The 12,359-nt window shown below is 37.7% G+C and overlaps 1 protein-coding gene across 2 annotated transcripts in view; it reads right to left on the bottom strand.

Moving 5' to 3' along the window:
• The window catches only part of RBL1 (RB transcriptional corepressor like 1), a 63,348-nt gene that overhangs the window by 40,660 nt on the left and 10,329 nt on the right, over positions 1 to 12,359 (bottom strand). For both annotated transcript variants that reach the window (XM_055437026.2, XM_088843806.1), the window contains exons 3-9: positions 10,187 to 10,387; positions 9,868 to 9,932; positions 9,638 to 9,766; positions 9,373 to 9,533; positions 5,656 to 5,705; positions 4,868 to 5,054; positions 3,719 to 3,885 (exon numbers count right to left, since the gene is read on the bottom strand). In XM_055437026.2, the coding sequence (XP_055293001.2) occupies positions 3,719 to 3,885; positions 4,868 to 5,054; positions 5,656 to 5,705; positions 9,373 to 9,533; positions 9,638 to 9,766; positions 9,868 to 9,932; positions 10,187 to 10,387 (960 nt within the window). The remainder of the gene's footprint in view (positions 1 to 3,718; positions 3,886 to 4,867; positions 5,055 to 5,655; positions 5,706 to 9,372; positions 9,534 to 9,637; positions 9,767 to 9,867; positions 9,933 to 10,186; positions 10,388 to 12,359) is intronic.

Raw genomic sequence — 12,359 nt, 5'->3', positions numbered from 1 at the left:
CCAATGCTATACAGAAATATTTTAAGTATGATGTAGTCCCATTTGTCTAGTTTTGCTTGTTACCTATACTTTTGATGTCACATCCAAGAAATAACTGCCTATTTCAATGTTGCAAAGCTTTTCACCAATTTTTTCTTCTAGCTGTATAGTTTCAGGTCTCATGTTTAGGTTTTTATGTAATTTAACCAGAACCATGAGAAAGTTGGTATTGTGTGAATCCTGAGGCACTTTCGACATGTTGTAGGAGTGATGTGGACTTTCTTGAGTTTTACACATTCATAAGTGAATGGTCTGTATCTCGTGCCTTTGTTGGTTTTCTGTGAGCTGTAGTTTCTGGGAAATGAGCAGCTCTCATATCTGTAACTCTTGTAACCCAGTCATTCGTGTGCCTCCTTCATGAGGATTCAGTGTGGCTGTGGTGCTGCTATCCCTCTGATAGGAACTCTAACTCAGTGTAAAGCCCCAAGGATCTGTTACTTATTTTTATTTTATATTGTACTATATTTTATTTACAGTGTTGTGTTTGTGTCAGGTGTATAGCAAAGTGATACAGTCATATATATATATATAAATTAACAAAAGTAGTTCTCGTCTTTTGATGGGGAGCTCGTGGTTTATAATATAAATGGCATTATTTTGAGAGAGGGATAACTTAGGTATGGCACTGGGTTTACTTTTTTCTTTTTGCAGCTTGAGGCAGTTGTAAAATAACTTAATGTAGCTTTTTGCAACTGTGTATTCTATAGTATTTTTTTCATTTGGTGATATTTTAACTGTTAATGTTTATGGCATTGTGCTTTGTACCATTTATTAAATAAAAGATTTTTAAATTATTTTAAAAAAATCCATTTTGAGTTAACTTCTGTATAAAGTATAAGACAAAATCCTGTCTTCATTTTTTTGCATGGAGAGATCTCAAAGAGACCCTGCAGCATTAGTCACAACAGCCAAGATGTGGAAACAACCACAGGTCCACTGATGAATGAATACATAAACTGGGGGTGGGGTGGGGTGGGGGGTGTGTGTGTGTGTATACATACACATATATATATACATACAAAATATTCCATTATTTATGCAAATTATAATAGATAACATTCCATTATTTCTATATATAGAAATAATGGAATATTATCCAGCCTTAAAATCCTGTTATATACTACAACATGGATGAACCTTGAAGATGCTATACTAACTGAATCCAGCCAAACACAAATGCTACATGATTCCACCTATAATAGATATCTAAAGTAACTTCTGTATATGTAAATAAGTCTTTTTTCATTCTTCTGCATGTGGATACCAGTTTTCCCAATAGTGTGGTCTTGGCACCCTTGTCAAAGATCAGTTGGTGATATACATGAAGCTGCATTTTGGGATGCCAGTCTATTCCATGTCTAGTCTACATGTCTGTCTTTATAACAATACCATACTGATTTCATTATTATAGCTTTATAATGTGTTTTTGAAATTAAGATGTGTAAGCCCTCCAGCTTTTTTCTCAAGATTATTTTGGCTATTAGAAGTGCTCAAAATTCCTCATGTTAGATTTTTTTTCTATTTCTTAAGAAATGTCATTGGGTTTTGATAGGGATTATACTGATTCTGTAGATTGCTTTGGGTAATGTGGACATTTTAACAATATTAAATCTTATAATCCATTTGGAATGTCTTCCCATTTATTTCCAGGTTGTCTTTTGCATTCCACATTTTCTTCCTTCCTTCCTTCTCTTGTGCTTTAAAATGTTTGCACAGGGACTTCCCTGGTGGTCCAGTATTTAGAATCTGTCTTAAGGTGTTTGATCCCTAATCAGAGAACTAAGATCCCACATGCCATGGAGCAACTAAGCCCACACACCACAACTAGAGAGTCCATGTACTGCAATGCCTCAACAAAGATCCTCCATGCTGCAACTAAGTCCCAACACAGCCAAATAAATAATGAGTATATTGATTTTAAAAAGTCTGCATAGTTGCTTTGCCATTTCTTTTTAACTTGTTCATGCTAAATAGACAGCTGAGTCCAGATCTATTTATTCAAATACTATGACGGTAGATCGGAGAAGGCAATGGCAAGCCACTCCAGTACTCTTGCCTGGAAAATCCCACGGATGGAGGAGCCTGGTAGGCTGCAGTCCGTGGGGTCGCTAAGGGTCGGACACGACTGAGCGACTTCACTTTCACTTTTCACTTTCACACATTGGAGAAGGAAATGGCAACCCACTCCAGTGTTCTTGCCTGGAGAATCCCAGGGATGGGGGAGCCTGGTGGGCTTCTGTCTATGGGGTCACACAGAGTCGGACACAGCTGAAGTGACTTAGCAGCAGCGGCAGCATGAGGTTAGATCAGATGCTATGGGTCTTCCTACCTTCCCTGCCATCTGTTTATCTTCTGAGCTGTGGTTGAAGCTGGGGATGAATGTTCTGTCCACTTTTCTACAGACTGAGGTTTGGGGACTGGGAATACAACACAGATGGTGCTAGGTTCAGCTTTTGTTACAGGACCAGGGCTTTGCCTTCTTTTCTGAGATTTAAATATCCCCATTCCAGGGTTCACTATACCTAGGTCAGGGATACCTTCCAGTTTTATGAGGATCTCACCACAAATCAGGTAGAAACCTCAGAAAATGGAAGGCCCTAAGGACTGCATTGGAAGGACTGATGCTAAAGCTGAAACTCCAATACTTTGGCCACCTCATGTGAAGAGTTGACTCACTGGAAAAGAGTCTGATGCTAGGAATGACTGGGGGTGGGAGGAGATGGGGATGACAGAGAATGAGATGGCTGGATGGCATCACCGACTCGATGGACATGAGTTTGAGTGTACTCCGGGAGTTGGTGATGGACAGGGAGGCCTGGCGTGCTGTGATTCATGGGGTCGCAGAGTCGGACACAACTGAGTGACTGAACTGAACTGAACTGAAAGGATTTTTCATATTTCTGCTGCTATCTTGGTGGTATAGAGGAACTTTCACTTGGGGAGATTTCTATTAACAGGACTTTTTGCCCATCTGCCTACTCATTCCATTTGTTTCCTTCCATATCTAGAGTATTAACGAGCGTTTTCAAGATCCTGTTAACAAACCCTTTTCCCTCACTAATGCTTCTTGGGGGTGGGGCATACTAGGAGCATCCATTTCCTTTCTTGACCATTACTTTGGAAAATTATAGCATGAAATAATATCCTTCTCTTCATTTGGTTGCTGCTGATAGTTTGCTGATTTTTATTATTCTGTTATTTCATTAAGTATTAGGAAATAAGTTTCTCTGGTCTGGCCTCATTTTATCATCTTTACTACGAAATATGTCTCTTTTTTTCCAACAACTGCATAAAATTCCATTTCATGGCTGTACCATCAATATGTAACCAGTCTTCCATTTGATGGACATTTAGATTGAATCCATTTAAAAAAGAAAACAAAAACAGTAATGCATAAATTAGGGGTGTTACCAGAGTGGAATGTTAGAGCTACATAACCATTAAGATGCATTTAATCTTCAAACTCTATAATAATATGAAATAAAATTTATACATAATTTTTAATAGTACTTCTACCTGATTTTAGGTCAATATACTTTGTGATTGAAATGGTATAGTAAAACTTGTCAGATGTATATCCATTATCTCCAGAATTCAGAAGTATTGAAAACAGAATGAAATATAGAATCTAATTTAAAATTAGATTAGAAAACTTGAAAAAAAATAGTATCGTACTCACTCAAAAATATTTATAAGTTGTTCACTTGGTGCATTTTTCAATCCAGCTACAATACTCTGTAACCGGCTCACACTTTGGGTGGCTGAAGCAACAGGAGTAATGACTCCTTCTTTTTCTCTTAAATATCGCCGTCCTGTCAGTGGGGTAGAAGGCGCAAATGATGTTTTCTGACAGAAAAGAAAAATATGTGACATTAAAAATTACTAAATTACATGTTTAATTTAGTACAAATACCATCCTCTCTATTCATGTTTAGTAGGTTACTTTTTCCCCCTCTTCTGGTTACCTACCACATTTTTAGCAATATTATGCTAATAACATTCTACCTCTGAACAACACTTTTTCACAGTGCTTTCTATCTACAATCTCATTTTATCTTCGTAACATTCATTTGAAATATAACATGCACATTTTCATTTTACATGCGAGGAAACAGCTGACAAAGGTAATGAAAGTGCTGGGACTAAAACTTAGGTTTCTATGAATTTTCTAGAAGACCTTATACTCAAACCCACCTAACACATAAACAGAGAATTAAGCCTTGGCTATTAACAATCAAATCCAGAGTAATATGGCTGATGTTTGAGAAAAGGACATGGTTTCTCATGGTAGGAAAGCAAACTTTAAAGCAAGAAAACAGCAGCTAAAGTGATACAAAGAAAAAAACAGGAAAAAAGTATGTCTTCACATCCAAAGACACATAGTGTACTGAAAATCCAGGCATTTTGGGAAAATATCCAAATATGAAAAATAGCAAGAAATGAGGTAAAAATACTATATGCTATAGTTTTGAAAATTATTCTTTAAAGTTTTCATGGGAAATATGAATTAGTAGAAGAAATTCAAGATTTAACTTGAAAGATGCTTCTGCTGTTGGGCTTCCCTTGTGGTTCAGCTGTAAAGAATCCACCTGCAATGCAGGAGACCTGGGTGCGACCTCTGGGTTGGGAAGATCCCCTCGAGAAGGGAAAGGCTACCCACTCCAGTATTCTGGCCTAGAGAATTCCGTGGACTGTACAGCCCATGGGTTTGCAAAGAGTCAGACACGGCTGAGCATCTTTTACTTTCTTCATTTTATGCTGTTAGTAGAAACACACACACACACAGAAAAAGATCATTCAAGACTGAGGCCAGGCTAGGTTATATTACTTTTTCAAAGTGATGTTGAAAGTTACACTCCACATTAGCCTGTGCTGTTGGTTTCCCTAATGGGCCGTCACCAGTGAACTTCCGAGGGGTTCCAATTTCCTCTTCTGCATCTGCTCCCAAAAAGATCCTCTCATCAAAGTCACCAACAGTTAAGACATATTCTTCGTACTCTTTGTTCACTGCTTTGCTGAAAAGAGAATTCTTTTAAGCTCCTAGGATACAATTAAGTTACACAATGGATTTATCTTGAAGACAGACTTTGACTCCATAGCATAGAAAAGCTCATGACTTTATAGTTTTTATTAACTCTGCCCATCTAACAATATCTGAGGTTTCTATCTGATTATGGACATTCTTCACATTCACATATATGGGAATAAATTACTTTGCAAGGTGACTGAAAAGAATCTGTACTTAATCTGAAAACTAGTTGAACCTAATTAAGGCCTGATCATTGAGGAAACAATTGTGTGTGGCCTTGAAATATAAGTACATTCTGAATTTGCCAATATTTGATTAGTGAAAGAATGTAAATTCAAATACAGAAGTCATTGGGTCTATTTATGAGTTTCTCAGGAGAGCAGATATTTTAAGTGCCAATGGTTTCTGAAAATAAATTTAAGACTACAAGGCTTAGCAATAACACTCACCGAATGCCACCAATGCAGAAGAAACCTGAATTTGAATTTGGAGTTGTTAACTTGATACAACATATCACTTAACCAACTGCAACAAATCATTATTGACAGTATATGATATGCCTGATACTTTTAGTGCTAGATAATTACCTATTATCAGTGAAACTGGAAAGGTCCAGAAGGCATTCACCCTTTAAAATCTGGGAAGAAAAAGTCATTGTGACATTATGTAAGTAAGCATATTAACGTATACACAGGAACACTACATTTATCTAAATTAACACACACAAACACAAAACAGAATTATTAAATATTTTTTTCAGACCAGTAACTCCTATTTAGTATGCAAATAAAATATTAAAAAACATTTAATGTCAAGATTCAAAATACTTGAAATTAGTCTGTCCGTAGCAGTGGTTTCCAAATTTTAGTGAAATAACAATCATGTAGGGGAACTTGTTAAAAAGGCAGACTTGACAGACCTCAAAGCCTGAACTAAGGCAGCAGTTTTAACAAATTCCCCAAATGATTCCGATAAAAGCTGTCCAATTTTAAAGACTGTCTATAAAGAATGGAAACTAACAGTTATTGAATGATGGTATGTGTCAGACAAGCAGAAGATTTGAAAGGAATATAGCTACTGTTACTGGTGAGAAGAAGGAAATGGCAACCCACTCCAGTATTCTTGCCTGGAGAATCCCCATGAACAGAGGAGCCTGGCAGGTTACATGGGGTCACAGAGAGTCAGACACGACTGAGTGACTAACAACAACTGGTGAGAAAGGAAAATTACACTGACATTAATATTGTCTGTGTATCCACACTATTCTTAGATTGTCAAACATCAGGGATTGTAAGCTCAAATGCTTTCAGAGGTCAGGATTTAACATACATAAATGAAGAGGACAGAAAGCACACTTCCTTGTCCTAAGAGGTAGCCGTTATTAAGCTTGACAATCATCACCTATATAGTTACTAATACTGCCAATTCTGATTGGCAATATTTAAAAATTTTCACATAAAAGGTCCTCATGTATAAACTAAAAATTAAAAAAAATAAAAACAGGCCAAATAAACTGTCTGTGGCCCATGGGCAAGAGAACCACTGTTCAAACCAGGATACTTCTGGAGTGAAAAAAAGGAGACATTCTAGTAATATGCCAAACCAACAGCCAAAACCCAGATACCCCAGGCAAACCAAGATGTATGGTCACCATACCCAAGAGCCACTAGTGCACTGCTTCTACAGAGCACAAGAGACAAAATCCTTTAGTTCCTTTAAAGTTTACTTCGCTGGAAATTAAAGTTTTAGAAAGAGATATTTTGAGTATACACACACACAGAAATATATTGTGTACATACACATAAATATTTGTTTTTTGAAAGATAAGACTAGATACAAAAGTATAAGTAAGAGAAGAAACCAGTCAGTGATGACCTAATCCTTTCTAATATTAGAAAGGATTAGGATGACCTAATATTCCTTTCTTTTTTTTTTTAATCAAAGAGAAATTTCAAGTTCTACCTGGATTAAATGGCTCAATGTTGGGGAAATAAACTGAGACCCAAAAGAAAAAGTCAATTCAATGAATACAGAAACAGCAAGGTAAATTATTGAGAAAAAATCTAGAATGCATGTAGGTAGCCCGTAAGTAAAATTGTAAGGGACTCTCTGCTCTATTCATATGGAATTAAAGCTACAGTTCCAAAGAATAGCAAGGAGAGATAAGAAAGCCTTCCTCAGTGATCAATGCAAAGAAAGAGAGGAAAACAACAGACTAGGAAAGACTAGCGATCTCTTCAAGAGAATTAGAGATACCAAGGGAACATTTCATGCAAAGATGGGCTCGATAAAGGACAGAAATGGTGTGGACCTAACAAAAGCAGGCAATATTAAGAAGAGGTGGCAAGAATACACAGAAGAACTGTACAAAAAAGATCTTCAGACCAAGATAATCACGATGGTGTGATCACTCACCTAGAGCCAGACATCCTGGAATGTGAAGTCAAGTGGGCCTTAGAAAGCATCACTACGAACAAAGCTAGTGGAGGTGATGGAATTCCAGTTGAGCTACTTCAAATCCTGAATGATGCTGTGAAAGTGCTGCACTCAACATGCCAGCAAATTTGGAAAACGCAGCAGTGGCCACAGGACTGGAAGAGGTCAGTTTTTATTCCAATCCCAAAGAAAGGCAATGCCAAAGAATGCTCAAACTACCGCACAATTGCACTCATCTCACACGCGAGTAAAGTCATGCTCAAAATTCTCCAAGCCAGGCTTCAGCAATATGTGAACCGTGAACTTCCAGATGTTCAAGTTGGTTTTACAAAAGGCAGAGGCACCAGAGATCAAACTGCCAAAATCTGCTGGATCATGGAAAAAGCAAGAGAATTCCAGAAAAACATCTATTTCTGCATCATTGACTATGCCAAAGCCTTTGACTGTGTGGATCACAATAAACTGTGGAAAATTCTTAAAGAGATGGGAATACCAGACCACCTGACCTGCCTCCTGAGAAACCTATATGCAGGTCAGGAAGCAACAGTTAGAACAGGACATGGAACAACAGACTGGTTCCAGATAGGAAAAGGAGTACGTCAAGGCTATATATTGTCACCCTGCTTATTTAACTTATATGCAGAGTACATCATGAGGAACACTGGGCTGGAAGAAGCACAAGCTGGAATCAAGATTGCTGGGAGAAATATCAATAACCTCAGATATGCAGATGACACCACCCTTATGGCAGAAAGTGAAAAGGAACTAAAAAGCCTCTTGATGAAAGTGAAAGAGGAGAGTGCAAAAGTTGGCTTAAAGCTCAACATTCAGAAAATTAAGATCATGGCATCTGGCCCCATCACTTCATGGGAAATAGATGGGCTAACAGTGGAAACAGTGTCAGACTTTATTTTGGGGGGCTCCAAGATCACTGCAGATGCTGATTGCAGCCATGAAATTAAAAGACGCGTACTCCTTGGAAGGAAAGTTATGACCAACCTAGATAGCATATTAAAAAGCAGAGTTATTACTTTGCCAACAAAGGTCCGTCTAGTCAAGGCTATGGTTTTTCCAGTGGTCATGTATGGATGTGAGAGTTGGACTGTGAAGAAAGCTGAGCGCGGAAGAATTGATGCTTTTGAACTATGGTGCTGGAGAAGACTCTTGAGAGTCCTTTGGACTGCAAGGAGATCCAACCAGTCCATTCTAAAGGAGATCGGTCCTGGGTGTTCATTGGAAGAACTGATGCTAAAGCTGAAACTCCAGTACTTTGGCCACCTTATGCGACGAGTTGACTCACTGGAAAAGACTCTGATGCTGGGAGGGACTGGGGGCAGGAGAAGGGGACGACAGAGGATGAGTCGGCTGGATGGCATCATCGACTCAATGGGCATGAGTTTGAGTGAACTCCGGGAGTTGGTGATGGACAGGGAGGCCTGGCGTGTTGTGATTCATGGGGTCGCAATGAGTCGGACACGACTGAGAAACTGACCTGAACTTTTAGTTAACAGCAAATTGTGTAAACAGTATTCAAATTGTGGCAATAAACTAGCTTACTCTGACCTCCTGCTTTTCCTTAGGCTTACTCTGATGTTTGTCCTTCATTAATTCTCTTTCAGAACCTCCTACAGATGCCTCTGGCTGTGCATTTAGTTAACAGGCCATACGGTTGGTCACATTCTTTCACAGCTCAGTTTCCCACATCACAGAAAATCACAGGCCAGGACTGCATCACAGCAGAGACTGAAACCTAGGAACTTGAGCCCAAGTACTATAATGTTAAGAACTTGCTTAAAATACTGGTTTTCTCCTGGAGGCTGCTACTGCTGACCCACAGGAGCTGAATCATTTAAATGTAAGTTCAGTACCTTCCTATCAAAGAGTTTTGAAATATATGGCTTAAAGTAATGCTCCTTTATTCCTTTGGCTTCTACCAGAAGTCCGTCATGCAGTTCACACAGTACAGGAATGATGCAGGGAGGTTCTTCAGAAGCCCGAAAGTCAGCAGTTTGGAAATTAGATGGTAAACCTTTGACAGGGTATAAGAAACAATGGATGAAAAAAAGAATATGATCGACTTTTAATACTCTTTTTCTAAAAATTATCAATTTTCAAAAATAAATAAGGTCTCACCTTTAAATGACGGGTTTAGCAACTCTTGTCTATTTGGGCACATAATGGCATTGGTAAAAATCAGATCCAAGCAGCACAGAAGTAAATGATAAGAGTTTACTAAATCATCTCCAATCATACGAAAATTACCTTTACAAGAAAAAAGAGACATAAAACCCAGGAAGCTTCCATGTCAAATAGCACCGAGTTCCCACAACAGAAATATAAAACAATTAAAAGTGTCACCTTACCCTTAGTATAAACAAACAGTGTCCAGCAGAAATTAAAGAGCTCTTTAACACTGCAAGGAATCCTCCTAAAAAGGCGGGGAGAGGGGGAATGTACTTTTTATCTAACTTACTAAATACCATTCCACATTTGTCACTTAAAAATTGAAACAGCAAATACAGCAAGTAGTAAAGTCAAATTACATATAAAATCCCATTCACAAAGGACAGACAACCATGGTTTATTAAATGGGGTTAAAAAGTTGACTTTTAAAATACAAATGCCCTTAATAAGTTTGTATCATAATTTCTGTGTCAATTATATGAGGATAAAATGTCTCACCTCTGCTTCCTGCTTCGTGGTAACTTTGGTGGCTCTTCATAAGGATTTTGAAATATATCTAAAAAAATCGGCTCAAATTTTTTGAAAATTACAGTAGACACCTCAAAATTTCTTTCTAGCCTTTCTATACGTTCACGAAACTCTTGTGGCAGGTTTGACATGTCCATCCATTTCTTCATTTTACTAAAAAACTGTATTAAACTAAACAAACAGAAAAAAGCAAATTTAAAATGAATCCATATAATGGTAGGAAAAGGAGACAGTCTACTTACACCTAAGAATCTTTATTAAAATCCATGAATTAACTTTTTAAAAAGAGAGAGACAAAAAAAACCCATTTCAAGTGCTATGAAATTACTTTGGTTCCCAGAATCACTGTGAGAATGTAAACTCTGAATTAACAGTCAACACATAAAATATCTTTGACTATGCAGGTAGTACCAATCTACTTCTTTTATTCCCTGCAGTACTAGACAACACTCTACATATAAATTACAAAGTAAATGTTAGTCAACAGACTGATGAGTTCACAAAACTAGTCTGAGGAAAGACAGCCTGTCTTAATATTAGATTCTGGAAGTTGATCACAAAGCACCAGATTGTTATAGGATAGGAATAAAATTCAAATGCTTGTGTTACAACACATGGTTCTATCATCAAATATCAATATATACCTAAGAAGGTAGAACGTACCCAGAAAAATCACTTAATGGACTATGGCTCTACATTTCTGGCTTATCCAATTATAAGTGCATTTTTTTATGTTCCCATGTTAGTATGGTCTTAGACTAAAATTTTGTAATGTTAACTTCATTTAAGTGTCTAGTGATATTACAGAATAATGCATGTAATTTTTTTTTAAAAGGTGGTGGAAGAAATCATCAGCTAGTTGTCTGTAGTTCAAACTCCAGACAGGCTGGCTGAAATCTAAGAATTTGAGTCTTTTTAAAAGATTCTTACCAAGAGCAGCAAAAAAAGAAAAAAAGCTAGATTAGTAATATTTTTTTGGCTGACAAAATTATAGTATCTTATAGAGGACTTTGTTGAAGACAGGGATGCTCAGCATGTGAAATTCTATCCTTTGTCTGAGGATTTTATACTAGAACTGTCAGCTGCATTGGAACTTAGGGTGAAGGCATAAAACCTGAGGTACTTAAGCAGATATATCTGTTTGGTTTTTGAATCTGGAGGTGATGGCACAGAAATGAGGAAGCGTAAATTCTTACAGAGCTCAATAGCAGCTCCTAGGGACAAAAACACTGCCAATATCCAGGGACAGCATTGCTGGCCATGCAAGCTATGTACCTATTAGATGGGTTCTGTGAAACGTTCTTTGGTTGTGTAGCCAGCCTCTTTTTCTCCTAGTCATTTTCTAAGCCTAATTTCTCAAGTTATCCTAAAGACTTTGTCAGCTATCCAATATTCTTTCAATACATTTTTTTCCTCCTTAAGAGAGCCAAGGTTGATAGTTGGTATCTGTTTTTTTTTTTTAATAAATAAGAGTCGTGACTAATATGTTCTCATATAAATCCAATGTACATATTCAGTTCAGTTCAGTTCAGACGCTCAGTCGTGTCCGACTCTCTGCGACCCCATGATTGCTATCCAAAAAATGGCTGTCCTAACCTGGAACAAAGTACATCAGAGTGTTTGAAAACAAACAAAAGAGCCTTATAGGACTGATATCACTTAAAATATGAATGTGATTTTTTTAAACTAAATTAAAACACAAAGTAAACTTCACAGCTTTCAAAAGATTTTTTGTTTCATTGAAAATCTATTACAAAGAATACAGTACTCCAAATAGCATACTAAAGATGCTCAACATCATTAGCCATTCAGTTCAGTTCAGTCGCTCAGTCATGTCCGACTCTTTGCGACCCCATGAATTATAGCACACCAGGCCTCCCTGTCCATCACCAATTCCCGGAGTTCACTCAAACTCATGTCCATCGAGTCGGTGATGCCATCCAGCCATCTCATTCTCTGTCGTCCCCTCTCCTCCTGCCCCCAATCCTTCCCAGCATCAGAGTCTTTTCCAGTGAGTCAACTCGTTGCATGAGGTGGCCAAAGTATTGGAGTTTCAGCTTTAGCATCAGTCCTTCCAATGAACACCCAGGATTTGATCTCCTCTAGAATGGACTGGTTGGATCTCCTTGCAGTCCAAGGGACT

This window comes from Moschus berezovskii, chromosome 15 (genome assembly GCF_049115385.1).
Source record: "Moschus berezovskii isolate FMDL1 chromosome 15, NW_MosBer_1.0, whole genome shotgun sequence".
Classification (NCBI taxonomy): domain Eukaryota; kingdom Metazoa; phylum Chordata; class Mammalia; order Artiodactyla; family Moschidae; genus Moschus; species Moschus berezovskii.
The sequence above is the reverse complement of the archived record's forward strand: the minus strand, read 5'-3'. Positions and strand labels throughout refer to the sequence as shown.